This window comes from Ruditapes philippinarum, unplaced genomic scaffold (genome assembly GCF_026571515.1).
Source record: "Ruditapes philippinarum isolate M1 unplaced genomic scaffold, ASM2657151v2 ctg6560_1_1_1_1, whole genome shotgun sequence".
NCBI lineage: Eukaryota > Metazoa > Mollusca > Bivalvia > Venerida > Veneridae > Ruditapes > Ruditapes philippinarum.
In genome coordinates, this window is record NW_026856271.1 from 35,850 (window position 1) to 60,765 (window position 24,916).

General features: G+C 33.6%; 1 protein-coding gene across 1 annotated transcript in view; it reads right to left on the reverse strand.

The window, feature by feature from the left end:
- Positions 1-889: 889 nt before the first annotated feature.
- Positions 890-24,916, reverse strand: part of LOC132746046 (DNA-binding protein RFX6-like) — a 62,636-nt gene continuing 38,609 nt past the window's right edge. The window contains exons 8-14 of the mRNA XM_060735104.1: positions 14,715-14,859; positions 14,380-14,474; positions 7,006-7,123; positions 6,668-6,790; positions 6,204-6,302; positions 1,746-2,342; positions 890-1,588 (exon numbers count right to left, since the gene is read on the reverse strand). Of these exons, the coding sequence (XP_060591087.1) occupies positions 1,440-1,588; positions 1,746-2,342; positions 6,204-6,302; positions 6,668-6,790; positions 7,006-7,123; positions 14,380-14,474; positions 14,715-14,859 (1,326 nt within the window). The 3' untranslated portion in view covers positions 890-1,439. The remainder of the gene's footprint in view (positions 1,589-1,745; positions 2,343-6,203; positions 6,303-6,667; positions 6,791-7,005; positions 7,124-14,379; positions 14,475-14,714; positions 14,860-24,916) is intronic.

Below are 24,916 nucleotides of genomic sequence, written 5' to 3' on the forward strand. Positions count from 1 at the left end.
CTATACCTTTTAATGATACGAAATTTAAAAATTGTTTTATTTTAGAAGATGAATTTCACTTTATTTTAGAATGTTCGCAATATAATGAATTACGAAAAATATATATAAAAAAAAAACACTTTTGGAACTGAAATTTGTTGCATTGATGAATTCAGAAAATGAAATAGAAATTTGAAACTTATTATTAATGTATATATAAATAAAGCTTTCGATGTTCGAAACACTATTCTTTACAGTTCCAAACGCTGTATCACTCTTTCTTATATACACGCACTTTTGTTTTGTTTTGTGGTTTACTTCCTTATTAATAGGATGGTATCTGTCCTTTGTATTTGTTTACCAGTAATGTAATTTGAGACATGATGATACTTGTGTCACTAACTGATAGTATATTCTATTATCAGTTAACGTTTTCTGATACTTGTGTCACTAACTGATAGTATATTCTATTATCAGTTAACGTTTTCTGATACTTGTGTCACTAACTGATAGTATATTCTATTATCAGTTAACGTTTTCTGATACTTGTGTCACTAAGTGATAATATATTCTATTATCAGATAACGTTTTCTGATACTTGTGTCACTAACTGATAGTATATTTTATTATCAGTTAACGTTTTCTGATACTTGTGTCACTAACTGATAGTATATTCTATTATCAGTTAACGTTTTCTGATACTTGTGTCACTAACTGATAGTATATTCTATTATCAGTTAACGTTTTCTGATACTTGTGTCACTAACTGATAGTATATTCTATTATCAGTTAACGTTTTCTGATACTTGTGTCACTAACTGATAGTATATTCTATTATCAGTTAACGTTTTCTGATACTTGTGTCACTAACTGATAGTATATTCTATTATCAGTTAACGTTTTCTGATACTTGTGTCACTAACTGATAGTAAATTCTATTATCAGTTAACGCTTTCTGATTGCTAAAAATACTGTGTAACTTAATGATATATATTTTATAAAGTATTGACATTGACAATTTAATTGTATTGTATGCTTATTTGGTACGCATGGGCATATTGCCCGGATGTACTTTGAAATAAACTCTTGAAACTCTATAAAATCAACATATTTGTTTCCAACCTTACAAAAAATGAAAGATTATAGTCTCTCAACCTTGACATTCCCAAACAAATTCTGCGCCGTCTGTGCTTTGATTGTTCCTGGATAAGTTGAAAATATATAAATGTAAAGTGACCTTTGTGTCATTGTGTTCACTCATGTTACAAAGCCTTCAGTCAATGAATGGTAGCCTAGACGGTTTTAGGCACATAATGAATACCTATATACAATGTTATAATAAAAACCAAAATTATTCAGTTACTTTGTTGTATAAACGATTAATAAATGTTAAAATTGGTATAGTATTACGTACACATCACATTTTTATAGTCTTTCCTTTCACTTAAATCACTTGGTCATTATCTGAAGGGACCTGACAAAAATGTCTTTCCAAAAGAAGTTGCCATGCTTGCTGGAAATATTTCATCTTGGTAACAATATTGTCCTGCAGGCGGAGCTATATCCATGAAATTGGTACCGTAAGCTCCCATCTGTAATTGTGGCCCGACTGAAATACGTTGAAACTTCATTAACAAAGATTAAATAAATGAATTATGAGATTGTAGAATACATCACATTACGCTAAGCTACATTAAAGCATATTCAAAGATATAAACATTATTAGATGGAGAAAACAATGCGATAAGTATTTAATCAGATCATACCTTGAATATTTTCATGTGCACTTCTGTAGTATGACCTTGCTGAATCAAACCCTTGTCTATTTATAGTTTCCTGGTAAGCATTATTCCTAAGTAATGTTGTTTTATTCAAACTGTCATAAGTTGCGTTCAATTTATTGTAGTTATATGACTGGTAAGGATCTGATAATGTATGGTGTGATCGCCCATCTGTCCAATAATTACCACCAACTGGTGAAATATTTGATCCAAAATGTGTGGCCGGAAATCCTTGATTGTAAGTCTCAGAGTAGTTTGAAAATCTCGCATTAGTAAATGGGGGTGGGGGGTTGACTCCGACGTAATCTGTGTAGGATCCGATACCAAATTGAGGTAGGTATGTTGGTCGATCAAAAGTATTATTATAAGGCTGATAAGGTTTAACTGGGGGCACCGATATAGTTCCGGTCTGTATTCTTTGAGACGGGCTATTCTCAGACGAGGTTTCAGAATTCTGTATGTTTTTGCTGTTAGTAGGAAGTGGTCTTGTAAATGCCGTTCCGTTATTTAATTGATCATTGACAATAGTTGACAGCTCAGCAGTTGAGTGTAATCTAGTATTTGATGCTTGACTTGAATTATCTAAAATATTTGATGAACATTTATAAATTAATTATTATTGGCAATATTAAAACTCAAATTCTTATGGTTTGGTACATCTTTTAGTAGTAACTGTTATAAATGACTAGTGTTACAGCATTTAAACTTTATTTTTTCATGACCATGGATAAATTAAAAAAATAAAAACTAATAATTATGATGCTTATGATTGTTACCCTTTATGTTCATACGTTTAAAAAGTTATTATTTAATATGTCAAAACATTTAAAGAGCAGACAAGAAAATAAACGTTAACGGAAAATGTATTACTTTGTAAAAACAAATTTGTTTGAATTATAAAGTATCAGTATTTAGTTGTTTTGACATATTTCTACAGTAGTTATTAGCGGTGACATTCACCTAACAATTCTAGTTAGTTTAAGAGAGATAGAAGTATTGAGCAAAAACGTGTTTACCTTCCCATTCGATAATAATCTAATCACAAAAAATACAATGAAATTTTATAACTAAATAAACGTGAGAACTGACAGTTCGTAAGAATGAAACACCCATCTTGACAAAATAACAAGAAATATGACACCATAAAACTACCCTGATGTTCCATAGTTGAAGGTAAGTGTTGGATATGAAATTGAAAGAGAATCGAAACACCAGGCTTCCTGATTTGTACGGGGTGGGGTGGGGGGGGTGGAAGGACGTAGCCCCCTGTATAAATCAGATTGCTGAGTGTTTATCAAAGGCAAAAATAACACGAGGGCCATGATGGCCCTGAAATCCCTCACCTGAATATAGAAATTCTCCATGACAAGAAACAGGTAATATTGTAAACTTATGATAAAATCTAAATCTTAAACTGATGTCACAAAGTTCATATTTGTATCTGAAATAGTGCATGTGTAGAGCAGAACTGGTTGCTATTGCTAAGGGAAAACAATAGTTTTTTAAAGATGTACACATATAATGAAAATCAATGATCCTAGGGGGCGGGCAAATATAGACCGCAGGGCTTTTATTTGAACAAACTTGGTAGACACTCACTAGAAGATGTTTCATGCTTAATGTCTAAGCTCTAGCTCTTTGGGTTTTTTAAAAGAAGATTTTTTAAGTTTTTTACAATATTCATAAAAGGAAAATCAATACTCCCTTGGATGGGACCAATTTTGACCCCAGGGCTTCTATTTGAATAAACTTGGTGGACACCCATTAGAAGATTTTTCATGCTATATATCTAAGCTCTAGCTCTTTTTTTTAAAAGAAGAATTTTAATCTTTTACTATATATATATATAAGGAAAGTTAATAACTGCCAGGAACGGGGCTAATTTTGACCCCACAGCTTTAATTTGAAAAACTTGGTAGGCACCCATTAGAAGATTTTTCATACTTAATAACTAAGCTCTAGCCCCTTGGTTTTTTAAGAGAAGATTTTTAAGCTTTGCATTATAAATATAAAGAAAATCAATGACAGCCTCGAATGGGTCCAATTTTGACCCGACGGCTTTAATTTGAAAAACTTGGTAGACACCCATTAGAAGATTTTTCATGCTTAATAACTAAGCTCTGGCCCCTTGGTTTTCTAAGAGAAGATTTTTTAAGCTTTGCATTATAAATATAAAGAAAATCAATGACAGCCAGGAATTGGGCCAATTTTGACCCCATAGCTTTAATTTGAAAAACTTGGTAGGCACCCATTAGAAGATTTTTCATGCTTAATAACTAAGCTCTAGCCCCTTGGTTTTTTAAGAGAAGATTTTTTAAGTTTTGCATTATAAATATAATGAAAATCAATGACAGCCTGGAATGGGTCCAATTTTGACCCGACAGCTTTAATTTGAAGAACTTGGTGGACACCCATTAGAAGATTTTTCATGCTTAATAACTAAGCTCTAGCCCCTTGGTTTTTTAAGATAAGATTTTTTAAGCTTTGCATTATAAATATAAAGAAAATCAATGACAGCCAGGAATTGGTCCAATTTTGACCCGACAGCTTTAATTTGAAGAACTTGGTAGGCACCCATTAGAAGATTTTTCATGCTTAATAACTAAGCTCTAGCCCCTTGGTTTTTTAAGAGAAGATTTTTTAAGTTTTGCATTATAAATATATTGAAAATCAATGACAGCCTGCAATGGGTCCAATTTTGACCCGACAGCTTTAATTTGAAGAACTTGGTAGACACCTATTAGAAGATTTTTCATGCTTAATATCTAAGCTGTAGCTCTTTTGATTTTTCAATAGAAGATATTTCAAGATTTTAATATGTACATATAAGGAAAATCAATATACCCTCGGAGGACCAATTTTGACCCCAGGGGCTTTTATTTGAACGAACTTGGTAGGCCCCCATTAGAAGATTTTTCATACTTAATAACTAAGTTTTAGCCCCTTGGTTTTTTTTTAAAGAAGATTTTTTTAAGTTTTGCTACATAAATAATTATAAGGAAAATCAATTATCCCCGGTGCCCGTTCGTGCCTGAAATAATGCACGGAAGTGCACCTGAGGTCTTCCTCCACCAGTAAAGACCCCAGGGGCTTTTATTTGAACGAACTTGGTAGGCCCCCATTAGAAGATTTTTCATACTTAATAACTAAGTTTTAGCCCCTTGGTTTTTTTTTAAAGAAGATTTTTTTAAGTTTTGCTACATAAATAATTATAAGGAAAATCAATTATCCCCGGTGCCCGTTCGTGCCTGAAATAATGCACGGAAGTGCACCTGAGGTCTTCCTCCACCAGTAAAGCTGGAACGTCGCCATATGACCTATAATGTGTCGGTGTGACGTAAAACCCAATTCAATAAACAAAATGATACCCAGGGCGGGTCTAATTTTGACCCCAGAGTCAAAAAAAAATCTTCTTAAAAAAAACCCCAAATATTAGGAATATTAAGCATGAAAATTTTCTTGTGAGTGTCTACCAATTTTGTATAAATAATAATAATAATAAAGATATTATTATTATTATTTATACAAAATTGGTAGACACTCACATTAAAATTTTCATGCTTAATATTCCTAATATTTTGGTTTTCTTTAAGAAGATTTTTTTACTATATACATATAAGGAAAATCAATGGCCCCTTTCCCCAGGGACTTTTCTTTGAACAAACTTGGTAGACATTCACTAGGAAATGTTTCATGCCAAATATCTAAGCTCTAGCTCTTTTGTTGTTTTTTTTAAAGTATATTTTTTAAGTTTTTTTTCTTTCGGTTGCCATGACAACCAGAGTTCAGCATGGAATTAAATTCTTCGAACAATTTTAAAGGTGACTTCCAAAGGAACATTCTTGTGAAGTTTGGATGATATTGGCTTAGCGGTTTATGATGAGATGTAGTTTAAAGTAAAAACTTTCGGACGGACGACGGAAAAAAGTAACCAAATGAACGAGCATCTGAATATGATATTTCTATCGCTATTCCTTCCATTGCCGTCACAATGAGTAAACACCAGGGAAAAAAAATGAGCAAATCAATGGGCATGCTCTGGAGCGCGGGTAACTAAAACTTAAACTCCAGTTAACGCACTGTGCATGTACATGTATATGTATACTATTTAACATTTTCAACAGAAAGGTCCCCAAACTATGATACAAAGAGACAATAGTGTTTCAATAGGAGTATTTTATTTGACTCGAATGGGCTAGTAAAATTCGTAAGTGACAAATACATTTTTATAAGATTTTATGTACTCATTATGTAACCCATCCATAATTTTAGTATATGTTCTCATAAAACTACGATGTAATGATATTACGTCAGTAACGTCATTCTGGATCACATAAAGTCATATACAATATAGATTAAAATAATGTCTGGTCGTATTTGTTGGTGTAATACTTGCAGTAAATACAATGTACAATAGAAATTAACAAATAAAAACGTAAATACCCTGATCTATCTCGTCAAAACAACGTTTTTTCTTGCATTTTGGCGATTGTGTTCCCTTATTTGAAGCATTACGGACGACTGCCTTTGTCTGTATTTCCTCTATAACATAAAGTTTACATTGCATTTTATGTGAAAATACTGAAAACAAGGCCTGCTACCAAAAAAAGTCTGACACATGTATAGCTTAATCAAATGGCAATAGTTAACTTTTAAAAGCTGAAGTTGATAAAACAGTATATACATTGTAACAAAAAAGTCAATTTGTATCATTTGTTTTAGTACTAACTATAATGTATGTAATATTGATCTATCACAGGATAAATTAATTTTCAACCATGTAAATCTCGAAACAATATGAAAGATTCTTGAATAGATTTAATGAATCAGTTACCCTAAAAGATGAAAATTGTCACACTGTGATATGAAAGTAAGAAGTAGGCGACCATGTCAACTGACATACTAACCGGCGTTTTTCATATGACGTTGTACGGCAGTTTGAAGCAGTTTCTCCACTTCTGCTTCTTGCTGTGTCTCTATCACTAGGAATGCATACTCATCTAACATCAGATGTACCAAATGTATGGAGGCTATATTAATATAATACCAAAATATTATGCAATAAAAACTCAATGTGGTGTTTAACACGATTCAACTAAAAGTTCAAGCACAATTGTAAATACTATTTTGGTATTCTAACAAAGTATAACTTGTAAAGGTACATCTCTTTATACAATACAAACGTATATCTAAACAAAAAACCATCATTTTATATTCGCATAATTGTAAACAAAATAAGTCAGACCAAACGATGTAGCATTTTGTAGCGTTAGTTCCCGCATTAGTAGACCTCCAAATGCCCCCCAATGTAACAAAAACTCGGCAGCTTTGTCTTTGAATACCTCTTGATCGCTATCACTTGGCTGAAAAATACAAATTTCATTTTTAGTGAAACGACTTCTAGTTAATGTCTACTGAGTTTGTTCAAATAAAAGCACTGGGGTTAATACTGGCCCCACCTCAGGTGGTCTTTAAAAAAAACTGATTCTATTATACTACACAGGTTGCAGCTTAGATATTTGATATGAAACATTGTCTAGTAGACCTTTACCAATTTTGTTTAAATTATTTTGTTTAAGTTATAGCCCTTGGGTAAAAATTGGCTTCACCCCAGGGGTCACTTAGTTCACATAGACTTATATAGGAAATACATAAATACTAAATGCTTTGTAACAGCGCACTTTGGGGTCCAACGCATTTTGGGGTCCAATTTTGACCCCAAAGTGAGTTAAACAGGTACATATGCATTTTTTAATATCAGACAAACGACCGCACTTTGGGGTCATAAAAGTTCAATCAATAAAAATGAATTCTCATGATGTTTTAAAGTCAAAGCCAATGATAAACAAAATTCAAGGTATCAAATAGACGAATTCCATAAAATCGGATAACAACAGCAGATTATAGTTAATTTTATTCTGTTATATCTAACGGTTACAATTGATTATATCTAAATATTCAATTATGTGCCCTGAATTATAGTAGAATCAATAGGAATTTTAAATGATATTGTTCAGTAAGTGAAGAACTTTCATCAAATAAAGAATTTGTATCAAAATATTTTTTCTCACATTTTCGATTTTTTGTAAGAATGTACATATTTCATGAACTCCTTTGTTTTTAGCTCATTGCATACTTTCCCCGCTTTTTTGTTGACACATTTTATAGAAAAATGATAGTCTTAGCATAGACAAAGGTATCAATTCTGGGCGATCTTAATAAGACACTTCAGTAAAAAGTGTGCCTAATTATACTGTATGTTAAAGGGGCCATTTATTTACCTTATCTAAATGTGACATGTAAGAAATTTGTCTAGGTGTAGATGCGGCCTTAAACAGTAGTCGTACACAGCAGTACTAAAAAATATCATTTACTATTTAAGTAGTCACACATTAAAAGCGGAACTTTATAATAATGTAAAGTTCTCACTTTTTAAACGTTTTTAAGGCCCATTATGCTTTTAGTTGTATTTCTCAAAAGCTTTTTAAATTTTGGTGTACTTAGTAGTATCCAAAACGTTAATGATTGACAAATTACCTGAACCATCCTTTTCATCTGTTGCTTTTTGGCAATAAGTACAGTTATAGTGAATTAGTATTTTATATAAAAGTCAATACCTCATTGTTCACATTTTGCTACATTTATGACTAATTATTTCACATTTGTGGCTACTATTCATGTAAGAAGCATCTTACATTTCTCTGATACCATTATTTAAACATTATAAAATTCATGTTTGCCCTTTCTAAAGACGTAACTTTTTATATGTTTCTGAGGCATACAATGCCTTTAAGTGAAAATAAAAATTGACTATCACCCCTGAAAAATCAAGGCGGACACCCTCTGTAATATGATTTCCCTTTTTAAAAAAGCCTCAGGCGAACTACCGGCATTCGACCCCGGATGGAATAAAATATTTAATATTACCGGGATGATCCGGGAAGTATAGCTTTGCCGGCTTCATCCTTAGCCGGGGTTACACCGGGGAAGCACCGTAGCTCTGCCGGGGTGATCCGGGATAATCCGGGGTATGATATAGCAGGTAGAGCCTGGGTGCATGCTGGCATAGCCCCGGTGAATGCTGGCAGAGCCCCAGAGGATGCCGGCAGAGCCCCGGAGGATGACGATGGAGCTACGGTTGATCCCGGTAGAGCCCCGGCAAAGCCCGGTTCATTTCAAAAGAATCACGACAATTTGCGATGATTGCCCTTGTTTCTATTAAAACCCTTCCCATTTCCCTTCTATCCAGTCTTGCATAAGGATTTTTCAGAAAATCATCATGAATTACTATTCTGAAACAATAGATATTATATTAAACAAGATATGTTTGTAAAACATGTATGCCCCCTGTCGGCAGCCAATTAGTCATGCGATCAGGTCATTATGCATGACTTCTGACCCAGTGAACAAACAATTAATAAGGGTTATCTAGTATCTACTGGTCATGACTAGTCACAACGTAATAATTATTGTGACCCTTTAGGTTGTGTGCAGCAATTTAAGTTATTACAAATCTTACCAAATAATATATGCATAAATTTTATGAATCATGTAGGCCTCATTAATGACAGCCAAGTTGTTATATTACATAAGACCTTCAAATGTGTATACCAAAAGCATTTTTAGTTTAATATAAAAATATCAACCAAGGCAACTTTAGTAGTTGAGTGAGTAGTTGAGTTATTGGTCAGAAACTGTCATTAAGTACAAGGTCAATATTCTAGGCCTAAGCGTTCTTTAGTTATTGATCGGAAACCGTTTTTACCTACAAGGTCAATGTGACCTTGACCTTGGACCCCTTGACCCCAAAATCAATAGGGGTCATCTGCTGGCAATGACCTATCATCATACCAAGTATGAAGTTTCTAGGCCTAAGTGTTCTCTAGTTATTGATCGGAAACCGTTTTTACCTACAAGGTCAATGTGACCTTGACCTTTGACCCCTTGACCCAATATCAATAGGGGTCATCTGCTGGTCATGACCAATCACCATACCAAGTTTGAAGTTCCTAGGCCTAAGGGTTCTTTAGTTATTGATCAGAAACTGTTTTTACTTACAAGGTCAATGTGACCTTGACCTTTGACCCCTTGACCAAAAACTCAATAGGGGTCATCTGCTGGTCACGCCCAATCATCATACAAAGTTTGAAGTTCCTAGGCCTATTCGTTTTTAGTTAATTGATCGGAACCCGTTTTTATCTATAAGGTCAATGTGACCTTGACCTTTGACGCCAAAATCAATAGGGGTCATCTGCTGGTCATGACCAATCACCATACCAAGTTTTAAGTTCCTAGGCCTAAGGGTTTCTTAAGTTATTGATCGGAAACCGTTTTTTTTACCTACAAGGTCAATGTGACCTTGACCTTTTGACCCCAAAATCAATAGGGGTCATCTGCTGGTCATGACCAATCACCATACCAAGTTTGAAGTTCCTAGGCCTAAGGGTTCTTAAGTTATTGATCGGAAACCGTTTTTACCTACAAGGTCAATGTGACCTTGACCTTTGACCCCTTGACCCCAAAATCAATAGGGGTCATCTACTGATCATGACCAATCACCATACCAAGTTTGAAGTTCCTAGGCCTAAGGGTTCTTAAGTTATTGATCGGAAACCGTTTTTGCTTACAACGTCAACGTGACCTTGACCTTTGACCCCTTGACCCAAAATCAATAGGGGTCATCTACTGATCATGACCAATCACCATACCAAGTTTGAAGTTCCTAGGCCTAAGGGTTCTTTAGTTATCACTCGGAAACCATTTGGTCTACGGACCGACAAGTGCAAAGCAATATACCCCCTCTTCTTCGAAGTGGGGGCATAATAAAATTTATGTATCAATGTAATCATTTTCGCGCGTTTTGAATCCACCGGGGTTCTACCGGGGCTCTGCCTGGATCGTCTTGGGCTCTGCCGGGGCTCTACCTGGATCGACCCGGGCTCTGCCTGGGTCAACCGGGGCTCTTCCGGCGTCATCCGGAAACGACGGGGGAAGCACCGGCATGAACCGTAGCTTCACCTGGGCTCTGCCTTGATGATCCGAGCGCATCCTGGGTGGTTATTTGAAAATTACCGTAGTGATGCCTGGGTTAGTGTGATCACAACAATAATTTCACCCCGGATCGTCCCGGATCATCCCGGTAATTTATCAGGATGGTCCTGGGCTCTGCCGGGAGTAAGTGAGACCGCAGCTTAATATTGTGTTATTCTTATAGATATACATGCTTATATTCAGCTCCATGATTATTTACTTCAGTGTCACTGTCACAGGTGTACAAATTTACCTATATCATCCCTAAATCCCAAATATACTAATACTCTAAATTTTAGCAGTATGCCGTAACATTGTAAATCGACTACTCAACGTGATTTACAATAACACTATATTTCACCTTTCCCTTTACTATTCCTTTGTTATTTAAATGATTTTCTATGACGTATATAAGTTTGACCAATAGGGTCAATTAAACAATATATTTTTGAAAGAAAATAAGATTGAACTATGAACGTTTGGTTTATATAACCTTAACTTAAATCATTTAAATTAATTACATGTGTATAATAACAAGAGGGCCATGATGGTCCTAGATCGCTCACCTGACTTATCAAACTCATCCAAACAATTACCTAGACAAGCATTCTGACCAAGTCTCATGACAGGTGAGTCAAAAATGTGACCACTACAGTGTTAACAAGGATTATCCATATTTGAGCAGTGCGACCTAGTTTTTTACCCAGGTGACACATATTCAAACTTGACCTAGAAATCATCAAAACAAACTTTCAAACCAATTTCCAGGATACTTGGATCAAAACAGTAGCAACTAGAGTGTTAACAAGATTTTTCTATTTTTAGCTCCGGTGACCTAGTTTCACGTGCGATTTCGAACTCATCCAAGCAATTGCCTAGACAAGCATCCTGACCAAGTTTGATGATAATTGAGTCGAAAATGTGACCACTAGAATGTTAACAAGGTTTTTCCATATTTGGGCGGTGTGACCTAGTTTTTCATCAAAGATGACCCATGTTCGATCTTGACTTAGAAATCATCAAAACAAACTTTCAGACCAATTAACAGAATATTTGGATCACAACAGTAGCCACTAGAGTGTTAACAAGATTTTTCTATTTTTAGCTCATGTGACCTAGTTTTTCATCCGAGATGACCCATGTTCGATTTATTCCCAGCAATGACCTAGACAAGTTTCCTGACCAAGTTTGATGACAATTGAGTCAAAATTGTGACCACTAGAGTGTTAACAAGGTTTTTCTATTTTTAGCTCCGGTGACCTACTTTTTCATCCGAGATGACCCATGTTCAAACTCATCCGAGCTATCACCTAGACAAGCATCTAGATCAAGTTTGATGATGATTGATGCAAAATGTGACCGCTAGAGTGTTAACAAGGTTTTTCTATTTTTAGCTCCGGTGACCTACTTTTTCATCCGAGATGACCCATGTTCAAAATCATCCGAGCTATCAACTAGATAAGCATCCTGACCAAGTTTGATGATGATTGATGCAAAAATGTGACCGCTAGAGTGTTAACAATGTTTTTCTATTTTTAGCTCCGGTGACCTACTTTTTCATCCGAGATGACTCATGTTCGAACTCATCCGAGCTTTCACCTAGACAAGCATCTTGACCAAGTTTGATGATGACTGATGCAAAAATGTGACCGCTAGAGTGTTAACAAGGTTTTTCTATTTTTAGCTCCGGTGACCTACTTTTTCATCCGAGATGACCCATGTTCGAACTCATCCGAGCTATCACCTAGACAAGCATCTTGACCAAGTTTGATGATGATTAATGCAAAAATGTGACCGCTAGAGTGTTAACAAGGTTTTTCTATTTTTAGCTCCGGTGACCTTCTTTTTCATCCGAGATGATCCATGTTCGAACACATCCGAGCTATCACCTAGACAAGCATCTTGACCAAGTTTGATGATGGTTAATGCAAAAATGTGACCGCTAGAGTGTTAACAAGGTTTTTCTATTTTTGGCTCCGGTGACCTACTTTTTCATCCGAGATGACCCATGTTCAAATTCATCCGAGCTATCAACTAGATAAGCATCCTGACCAAGTTTGATGATGATTGATGCAAAAATGTGACCGCTAGAGTGTTAACAAGGTTTTTCTATTTTTAGCTCCGGTGACCTACTTTTTCATCCGAGATGACCCATGTTCGAACTCATCCGAGCTATCACCTAGACAAACATCCTGACCAAGTTTGATGATGATTCAGGCAAAAATATGACCGCTAGAGTGTTAACAACTAAATGTGAACGGACGACGGACGACGGACGGACGACGGACGACGGACAATCATCGATCCTAAAAGCTCACCCTGAGCATGCTCAGGTGAGCTAAAAAGAATTTATATCTCTACAGGTAATTCTCTTCATATGTTGCATTTGTAAATTGCTTACATCTAATGATAATAGACTTATATTATTTGAGTTCTAAGATCATTTCTTAGAATATATTTTTCTTTGTGTAATATGATGTCGGCCATTTTGTATATGTATGTTTACATTATTTAAATGCAATATAATAAAACAATATATTTTTGAAAGAAAATAAGATTGAACTATGTACGTTTGGTTTATATAACCTTAACTTAAATCATTTAAATTAATTACATGTGTATAATAAAGGAATATATTTTGCTACAGCCGGAAGTTGTTTATCGAATAAGGGTATTCTTCAGACTGTTATCTTATAACTCCCCGTGGTCGAGGGTATTACACGCTCGCTTAAAAAGCGAGAGGTCCGAAGTTCAAATCCCAGTTCAGGCAACTCGTGTTTTGTTGTTGTTTTTTTTTAATAGATTAAGCCAAATAAACATTGAATTGAATATCAGTGTTGCAATTAGTCTTATAGCCAATTTACTATAGTTATAACAATGGTAACAGAATTTGGTGACACTTTACAAACAAATTGGTTTATAATCTCACAACCTTCACATTTCTGACATTCTGAGACCCAAACAAATTCAGCGCCTTCTGTGCTTTGATTAGATACTGCAAGTGATAAGATTAATAAAACACTTATCACTTAAGCATCAATTATATCTTTCTTATTATTGCTACATCAGAATTTAAATTACACTTAGTAAGATTTATATATATAAGTATCAACCGTTGTCTTAAAATTCGCCACAAATATTTCAGTGCCGCAGATCGAAGATAAGTCAGTACTCAGTATTTAAGCAGAACTCAGTTGACACCTGGAACTCTGGAACCCAAAGTGCGTTAATATGTAACATATCAACGCACTTTGGGGTCAATTTCTCGATTTTGACCGCAAAGTGCGTTGGACACCAAAGTGCGATGTGAAGAGTAACGCACTTTGGGGTCATACCCCAAAGTGCGTTGGACCCAAAAGTGCGGTGTTACAATGCTTTAAATTGTTCCTTGTCATGGAGAGTATTAGATCTTATATTCTGATGAGTGATATTAAGGCCATCATGCATGGCCCCCATGTCTGTATAAAATAAGAGAAAAGTTCATGTTAATTTAAAAACAACAGAGACATTTCTGAAATGTTTGGAAGCCAGCATTATAAAATAATATTATCAATTTTAAATGTGATGATAAGCAATGTAAATAAGTTACCTTAATTACACATTTTTCGACGATGTCATCAATCCATTCAGTATAATTTTCAATACAAGATTGTTTACTCAGCAATTCTTTCAGTTCATCATAAACTACATAAAAATGAAAACGAAAATCATTTTAAAATATGTTTTTAAAATAAGTGAATGATGATTTTACACAATAATTCATCTGTGTATAATTATTTTAGAAGCAACTGATATTAGCTATAAATGTATAATTTTATTATTACTTTGTGCTCTTCGGAGTTGTTATAAATTATGTAAGAAATATGATTTCAATGAATAAAACTGAATCATTTGACGCTTAGAAAGAGGAAAACTGCTACTTACAATCTTGCATTTTCATGCAAAATTTCGGGTTTGCCGAATGTTCCATGAATCCTGCCTGGCTGCAGATATCTTCAAAATCTACACTTGAGATGTCTTTGACCATTTGTGTCACAATGTCTTGGTTCATAATAACAACTCGTGCTGTCTATAATAAATAAATTTGTGATAAATGATATGCATGTGTATTCACCTCTGTAAATCATGACAATTTTTAGTCCCCTACCGGTTTTACCGGAGGGTACTTTAGGTTTACCCTCCGTCCGTCTGTCTGTCTGTCCGTCCGTCAGTCGTCGTCCGCAAATTGGATCCGGCGATAACGCAAAAAGTACTGAAAATAGATGGCAATCTGAAAATTATGTACGTCTTTTTCTTTTCTTCCTATGTTAAAAAAGTGGTTGCTATGGCAACAAATACGCTTAAAATATGACAAATATAACCACATTTGTCATTAATCAAAAAGTAGTGAAAACATTTTTATGAAACTAAAAATATGTATCTGATTATCAAGCTCATCATATGTGACAAGGTTTACAACTCTAGCACAAAAAAATCAGAAATACTCCGATGAATCTAGAATTTTCATGAAAAAAATGATGATTTTTTTATAACTTCTTTATTTCATAATGTATCTACTATAAACTTCATATATATGTGTGTTATATTTACTCAAGTCATTTGGGAGAGGGTTCAATACTTTAGCTCGACTATTTCCAGAATTATGTCTCCCTTGAACTCAGATTTTTTTTCTAGAAATTATTATATTTTATTCAAACTTCTTCATTTCTTATAGCATTGCCTTCAAACTTCCACATCATATTAATATGACAAGGGTTATAAATCTAGCGTCCATATTTCCTGAATTATTTCCTCCAGAAACTTTGAATTTTTCTTACTCATTCTTTAACCTTTTTATTTCTACATGGATTTATTTCAAATTCAAAAAAGACATTCATTATCAAGACCTACTTCATAGATAGATAGATAAGCTTTATTCATACAAAGGCAATATGCCCAATATGACACGTCTACCTTGCTCTTTTACACATGTAAATTTACCCAGATTTTTATCAGCGCCTTTTTCCCGTTTAAAAATTTCAAAAAAGTCCCTTTAAAAAAAAATAATAAAAAGTTTGCTGTTTTTACTTTTCTTTTTAACTTGCTTATTTGTTTTCTTTTAAACAAAAATAGATTAATTTGTAAAAATTCAAAATGCCTTTGTAAAAAAAGCAATAATTTTAATTTTCAAAAAAAACATTATATTTTGGGTACTTTTTAAAAAAAGGGGTAAGAAAAAAAAGCCTTGCATTTGTATTACCAAAAACAATAAGCGTTTATGTTAAAAAAAAATTTTTACCCCTTAAATTCAAAATTTAATGGGGTAAAAGGAAGGAAAAACCAACCTAAGAACCCAAAAGGGTTTAATGACACGGGGGTCAATCTGTATGAAAATACAAAACCCTTGATTAGAAGTTTTCCCCTGCGAAAACTGAAAACAAAAAATTTCCTCCTACCATTTGACCATTAATCGTCGAAAATTTTAACTAAGTTGGCAAACAGGAAGTGGATGGGCGACAGACCTGAAAATCAAATCCCACCGGTATGGAAACCATGTGTTGATACTGTATACCAAATATCAAGAGGCTGTGATAAGTAGTTGCTGAGAAAACCGTTACGAAAATTTCCTACCATTGACCATTAATGTTGAAAATTTAACTAAATCGATAAACAGAAAGTGGATGAGCGACAGACCTGAAATTGAATCCCACGGTATGGGACCACGCGTCAATGCTGTATGCCAAATATCAAGAGGCTGTGATACGTACTTGCTATGAGAACTGTTACGAAAATTTCCTACCATTGACCATTAATGTCGAAAATTTAACTAAGTTGGCAAACAAGAAGTGGATGGGCGACAGACATGAAATCAAATCCCACGGTATGGGACCATGTGTTGATGCTGTATACCAAATATCAAGAGGCTGTGATAAGTAGTTGCTGAGAAAACTGTTACGAAAATTTCCTATCATTGACCATTAATGTTGAAAATTTAACTAAGTCGATAAACAGAAAGTGGATGAGCGACAGACCTGAAATTGAATCCCACGGTATGGGACCACGTGTCAATGCTGTATGCCAAATATCAAGGGGCTGTGATAAGTAGTTTCTGAGAAAACTGTTACAAAAGTTTTTCCCCGCCTGCCTCCCGCCGCCCGACATTCACCATACTATAACCCGGGTTTGCACTTGTGCAACCCGGCCAAAAAAAACCTCAATAATTAAAATAATAGATGGACTATCTTTTAATTCTTATGCTCTGTTGGAAAGTGGTATAATTATATTGAATTAGTATTTTGTATGGAAGTCAAAATACTACTTTGTTTACGTTTTTCCAACTTTAAGGCACATAACGGAATATTCATCGTTCCTTTCTTTACTTGCTAAACATCTAATATGCTTTAAAATTACTGAAACATTATCAAACATGTGCTTGACATTTCTTAAGAATAAAAATATGTATTTCTGAGGGATAATGTGCCTTTAATAAAAAACTCATTTCGACATAATCTGGCTTCTCTCCAACGCTTGCATTGAAACCTGCAGCAATAAGGAAATGACATTTACAGTCATAAACATTTTCAAAATGGTACAAGTCATCAGAGATTATTTCAAATATACATATAGGTAAATTGTAGCATAAACACAAAATACATCATAATCTAAATTAAACAATTTACCATCTAATTGTAACCAAATAATACACTCTCTCTACAACAAACACTGCGTTTTATCTTTTCAGAGATGTATACAATTACACCCCCACTGTCTCTCTTTGCACCTTTTTTACTTTTTCTATTTACAACTATCTACTTCATAACTATATAAATCATTTAACCAACTTTCAGTAAATAACAAAATGTCATGCTTTTTGAATAAAAGTTTCATCTTATCAGTGTCAAATTTATTATATCTTAAACCAAGCAGCCCCTGACAATTAAGTAAACACATATTTACACCCATGTTCCCATCAGTCCGATTAACCTCGGAAACAATACGGATTGAAAGTAGTTCTACCACGTGATATCAGATGTAAACAGAAACAGAGATAATGCAAAACGAATGTATAAATTTGACGGTACACTTCTGATTGAAAATATGTCTGACAACAATTTGTAATTTAAATATGCTCACTGATGTACAATTTTAAACAAATCCGACTAAATGTCAACAGGTTGGTTTCTTGTCCTTTCGGTTTCTACAACCATAATAATCAAAGTGCTGAATGCACTGAATGCGACGGCAACATGCAAAACCGGAGAGAGACATTAAGGCCTTTTCAGAAAAAAAAAAAAACTAAACAAACACATACACAAAAGATATAACAGAGACTATTTGTTCCATACAAGTTCGAGATTTTAGAACAATCTACTTTAGGTGTTGTGCCCCAATCTGATATCATTCAAATTTTCTAACTTTTTTTAAGCAGAACACGTTCCTTTTTAAAAAACAGAATGAAATTTTACCTCCAAAACTGGTCAAACTTGTTAACTCAGTGTCCCTATCGATTTATTTGTAAAAAGAAAAAAACTGTCAACGAAATATTTCTAAAATAAAAACCATGCAAATAAACTTCAAGCAGAAATACATAACGATGCGAGAATGTTAATAGAATTGCTTCGTGTTATATCATAGTTGGCATATAGACAATAAAATGTAAGTCGCATTAGTATTTTTATTTCTCTTGGATATGTCTCATTAAAACTTTTTTTTTGGTTAAAAAACCGATCAGCAATTTAAAGGGTATTTTTTTAATTTATTTCATTTTGAGGGAAAGAGTAGAGGCCAAGGGACATCGTTTTACATTTTTTAATTTTTAATGTCATTTAACACACAGTTTATGTCCTTTCAATTTTCCACTAAATTCCCCTTTTTAACTTTTTACAATTTTTAAAAATTTTTTAAAATATTTCCCTGTAAACAAAGTAAGTATCCGCGATTTATTACATGTATATTTTACTACCTAACGCTTGCGAAAGTCAGCACAGGTGATGTAAACGTGATAAAATCTATTTTGAATATTTATCCCAGACGAAGCTTTAAATCTCCAAATACATTAGCGGGGTTTCTCATATCGTGACCTAGAAAAATATGTTATTAATGCCGGATTTCTAGAATGCTGATTTTCGAAAAACTTTTTTATCTGTTAAAAAAAATATTTTGTTTAATGGAGAAAATTTTTTTCCTACTTTTTAATTTTTAGAAAATTATTTATTTTCTCCAATTATACATAATTGCTGTCCTACTTTTCGACAGCGGTAAATCTTCGGGAGTTATTTTCATATTGCCAATAATAATACGGGGGACATCGTTTTATTTTAATAAATCGTTCATATTTAACTTGATAACTAATTTGAAAAAAAAAGGCTAAAATTGGGAATTTTTAAGATATCCCCCCCAAAATTTGGGAAATTTCATGGATCAAATTCATTACTATTCTTGGGGTGTTTTTCGGGTTTAGGACACTCGTTGATGAGCCCATGAAAAACCCCTGGTAGAGACATAGCTCGAACGCGCCCAGGGGGGTCCGTCGCAATAAATATAGAAATAATGTATTGTTTGCTTTTTAGCTATAATTTACTTATTTCAGGGGGATTTTACAAAATATTTGAATAAAATTGTCAAAACTTCTACATTAAATTACATTTTTTTCATGATTTTTTCTTAGCGTAGGGTTAACCAAAACCGCATCCGTTTTTGTTATTCATACTAGGTTTCGAGTCGTCTTACCCATTTGGGGACCCCTTGAAAGTTTTTTTACCTCAGTTTCATTCGAGACCCCTTCTTTTCCCCCCATAGAAATTTGATTCGCTCCCAATTTTAACACCCAAATGAAAACTACACTAGCCACTTGGAAAAAATATTTTGACCAGTAGTTAGTGCCCCAATCCCAATAGTGGGGGCTGACCTGAACCGGAATGAGCGCAGGGCATCGCAGTTTCCTGCCCCTTTAATCTGGGCTTTTTGCAGGGGAGCATAAAGCTTTGAGATTTTTTCTGATCACAAACCATTTGTAACTACTTTGTACATTCCCATTTACCATTATAGTTTTTTAGGGCATGGCGAACTGGAGAATTTCGACAAGCAACTTCTGCGAGCCTTTTATAAGTTGCCAATAATGCCGCAAACATTATTAATTAGGGTCGGATATGTACAATGAAATGGAGAATTTTCCGCAATGCCCTTTTCCGTCAATAAAATCGGGCGCTCTTCGGGGTATTTTTGCTTATCATTTTGTAGTACACAGCTGGGTTATTATGGTATGTTATTCCGAAAGCTGTTAATAGAATGATGAGTTGATTGACCTAAATATTCCGAAAATCTATTTATAGAGGGATGTACTCCTATTGGGAGTAATTCCCGGTCTCTCCAGGGGATTTACTAATGACCGGCGAATAGTACACACCGTTTATTGTCCCGGTCTCTCCCGGTTTTTGGCAGTAGATGTTTGATATCGTTACAGAACAGAACAAATATTTTACCAGATAAATAAGCTTTTTTTTCAAAAATGAATGTTTGTCCACTTAGTTTGGTTACAATAATTGAAAAAAACACAGATCAACTCTCGAATTGATTGATTATTATTATACATAAACATACAATTCGAAAAAAAAAACCCCAACAACACAAATCGCATGTTATATTTTAATCTATATGAGATAAAAACAATAAATATGTTACAATAATTGAAAAAAATGTACATTTTTATGGCATTAATATGACACTATCAACTTTTAAAACATTTTATTTAATTTGTTATTCGTGTTTAGTAAAGATTCCGAGGAATTATTCAAAAGTTACAAATCAGATTTTTATGAAATTATTCAATTGATTGATAATTTAAAAAATGATAAAGAAAAATACAAATGTACATGTATATGGTTAAGAATAAACAAATATTATATATTGAAAGATTAACCATGATTTACTGACTTTTTCCAGTTAAGTTTTGACTTATAATCGTCGATCATTATGACAATTGAATTCTTAAAATAGTAGTAAACGTAAAAACTCAGTATTAAAATAGCGGCATAAAACACACACACAAAAAGAAAGAAAACAATATTCATAAAATCTGTATTTTTTTTTTATTAAAATAGAAATTACATTTATTGAATAATAAACAATTATGCTCAACATGATCAACATGGTAATATAACAAGTGTCATATTGTTACTTAGTGTGAACAGATACCTTAAGAGGGGGTCCTCGCTAATAGCGATAACATAATAACCCAGCAGGCACATCAACGTTGTTTCAACGTTGAATTATGGTCAGATTTCAACGTTGAAATAAGGTTGGATTTATATTCGGATTTGAAAGTTGAAACAACGTTGAAATTTCAACGTTGATACAACGTTGCAGCTTCAACGTTGGCACAACGTTGAAGTTTCAATGTCATTTCAACGTTGAAAACCCACCATACTTTAATTTTTGGATATAGAGCAAAGTAACCAAGTTTAACAAAATATCAAGACAATATTAAATACTTCAGATATTTTATTTTAAAAATACAGTTCAAGTGCAGCTTAAATTCACTTTAATAGTTTTAACAATTTAACTACAATCTGTTCCAATCTTTTCTTCTAGATCTTTCTGGGTATGTCAAGTGTTTGAGTACTTCTTTGGCTGTCTCTTACTGCTTCTGCAAATAAAAATAAGAAATTTGTAGTTAAAAGTGACTAGGTCAATCTCAAATTATACATATAATTACTCAACTTAGTGATTTGTTTTTATCTTAAAATGCTTTTCTCTAAGATTTACATCATAAAACAGCATAGAAATTGAAACATAGCTAAGTTTCATATTGACAGCAAATACTGTATATAAGACAACATAATCTTTTTAAAAGAAGCTATTTAAAAGTCTCACCTATGATTGGTAAGAAAAACTGCTCCCCCGTCAGTTCCTTGCAGCATAATTCCAAGAAATTAACATTCTAAGGCTCTTAGCTAAGACCATTTTATGCCAGCATCCTGAAATCAACAAACATGTAAATTTTATATAAATAATGTTACACGAATATTCCGAAAATAATATATTTTAAGACAAGATAAATATCCAGGAGTTGAAAAATTTATACTTTGTATTGTAAAGAAATTCAAATATATAAATTAATAAGAATAAATTTCAATTTAACAAACCTGACAGTCCTTTTCATGTTGAATGTATGGTATACAGGCTACAGCTGCAATACTCTAAACTTCAACCAGGACCAGGATCTAGAATATAAAATAATATATAATAAAATAGAAATAGATTTATTATTCCCCATAAATTTACGACTATTAAACTTTAAAGTTTTACACTCAAATTTGTTATTTAACTTAATAATAATGTTTTTTTTTTTCAAACTAATTAACACTGTATTATACCACGGATTTATGTCAATTAAAGTCCGTGATTATATACTATCACTAAAATACAAACATAGTTATATATATTGACGAATCGTCTTGGGACGTAAGTTATGTGGGCCGAACTACTTTATAGGTTTCAATTTATAATTGATTAAATTCTAATTAGGATATAGTACAGACAATTGTTTAATAATAATAAAAATAAATTAAAGAAAGACAAGATTTGTAAAATCATAAATTGCCACGGACATCAATAACTTCATGCTAACAAGGCAGGCCTACCGAATTAGGTCGCGAAAACGTGTCACATCAACTCAATCATGTGTTTTCATCTCTCATTTATTTCATAAAGTAAATTAAAGTAGAATTTTAAGAATAAATAATAATATTTTAGAAAATATTCAGTAAACTAAAGTAAAACATTACGGTAATACCTCCGAAATCCAAATAAATTGCCAATCGTGTTGTTTTCAAATTTTCCAAACAGCGCCACCATTTGCACGAACGATAATCATAGACAACAAACAAAATCATAGACCGAAACAATTACTTCCCCTGACCAGCGTTATTTTATTACCGGGATTTTGACTAATATCAATTTATTGATTAATATTATTCATAAAGAACTAAAAAATAAAGCAACAAACAACAAAACATATTAACTAATATTTAAAGCGTTAATAGAAAGTGAAAAATTATTTCCAACTTTATTTGTTTCAGCGCTAATTTTGAATATATATACGGAAAAAGATTGTAACGCAAATTTTCCTGACAAAATCACTTACAGACTAATTCAATAAAGGAATAATAACACAAAATTAGTGGTATAAAAGTTTATATAATGATTAAACTAAATGTAAAACTTCAACCATACACAACATTGAATCAACGTTGTATATACATTGGCTATATATCCGTATGGTCGTCCATAGTTGAATATTGGTTGAACAACGTCACGACCATATTTCAACGTTGTTTCAACGTTGAAACAACGTCGAGTGCCTGCTGGGAAGGGACAATTACACAAGTATGGTGTTGATCATGCGTTACACATATGGATTATAAATGATTGTATACATGTATATCCGTTGCTATTATATATAATAACCACGATCATAAAGAAATAACAAGTAATATTCTAATTTCTAGCATGCCGATCAAAGTTATAAATAATGAACAATGTCTTTCGTCCGTTCATTCAAAAGTGATATACAATTCTGGTAAAACCCAATGAACCATTGAAAAGTTTATAAGAATATCTTGTCATCATATATCTACTAGTTCATCTGCACCTGCTGTTTGGACGCCCTTTGATGCTTTGCATCAATGCTTTTCTTGTACTATAATGGTGGCAGCGTGATTTAATTCTAGCTGCGGCCTGTATTTTTGACGCTACCAGTCAGTCTCCACGTCAATTTTTTCTTGTTTGTTTTTTTGGGGGGTTTTTTTCCTCCATTTTTTTCCTCGTGGATTTTCCCCTTAAAAATTGTATACCGGTATCAATTTTTGTTCCCTAAACCTAGCAATTTATTAAATTGAATTGCAGAGGAATATTTTAAGCACGATATTTAATAATATTGTGTATTATTGGTTATAAATTGAATTTTATATCGGGAATTTTTATAAGGTATCTCGGGATACTTTCAACCGGTGTTTTTTTTCTGTGAATTATCTGTGAAGTTTTATAAATAAAGTGTTTTTTATAAACATTGTATTGCTTTATTATTTAATATGGCGATGTTCAACGAATTTCCAGATTTGACAGACATTGAGTCAACTCATGCCAAAGTTGCAATTACATTGTAATTATGCTACTAAGGATGAATTGGCTGAAATTCCAGGGGTAAGTGATAAGTTAGCTACCATTCTCTTATCGATTAGGGAAGCTGGTGGTTATATTACCCCAGACATATTGTCGGCAATATGTCGTAAACATTTTACCGGTGAAGAATTGGATAATATCGATTTTTCACTAAAAGAAAAAGTGGAAAAGTCTCCTTTCGATAAGGGAACTTCAGTCGATGAAGTTTCGGAAAAGGACAACTCGGCAGACAGATCATTTAAGTCGATTGATGATTTTTCAGGGTCTGATCATTCGGATACGCCGAAAATGAAAATTGCCGAAAGCAAAGCGGTTAAGTCTACTGGGACTTCAGGTACATTACATGATCCTGTAGTTCGGCCTAAAGAATTTAAGCCTACTGGGACTTCAGGAACAGTACATGATCCTGTAGTTCGACCTAAAGAATTTATGCCAAAGGTGCAGGGGAGTGCTTTGGGGTATTCGATGTCAGACTTTTCTACACCGAAAGTTCCCCGGGGTATTCCATCTGACTTTAGGCAATTTATGCCGTCTGCCTCAAATGTAGATATAACAACCCCTGTTAAACATAACATGCCTTATATGGCAGGGGGTTATAGGCAATTTATGCCGTCTACAACTAATGCAGGTGTTCTAAACCCTGATGTTAAACTTAACATGCCTAGTATGGAGGATGGTTATAATTATGACTATGGAACGCCGTTACGGTCAAAGTTGCCTGCAAGTGCTTTACCTAGAAATATAACGTTTGATGGTCGTGGCAGCTGGGAAGCTTTTCATTTAAAGTTTTCGCATTTCGCAGAACGCTGTCAATGGTCATCTGATGAAAATTAAATGCGTTATGTTGGGCGCTAGAGGGTAAATCGTTAGATTATTAAGTTATTTTGCATAAAAACGGCGAGGGGCGCTCGTATAGGTCACTGTGTGATAAGTTAGAGTCAAGATTTGGTGAGCAAATTTTGCCA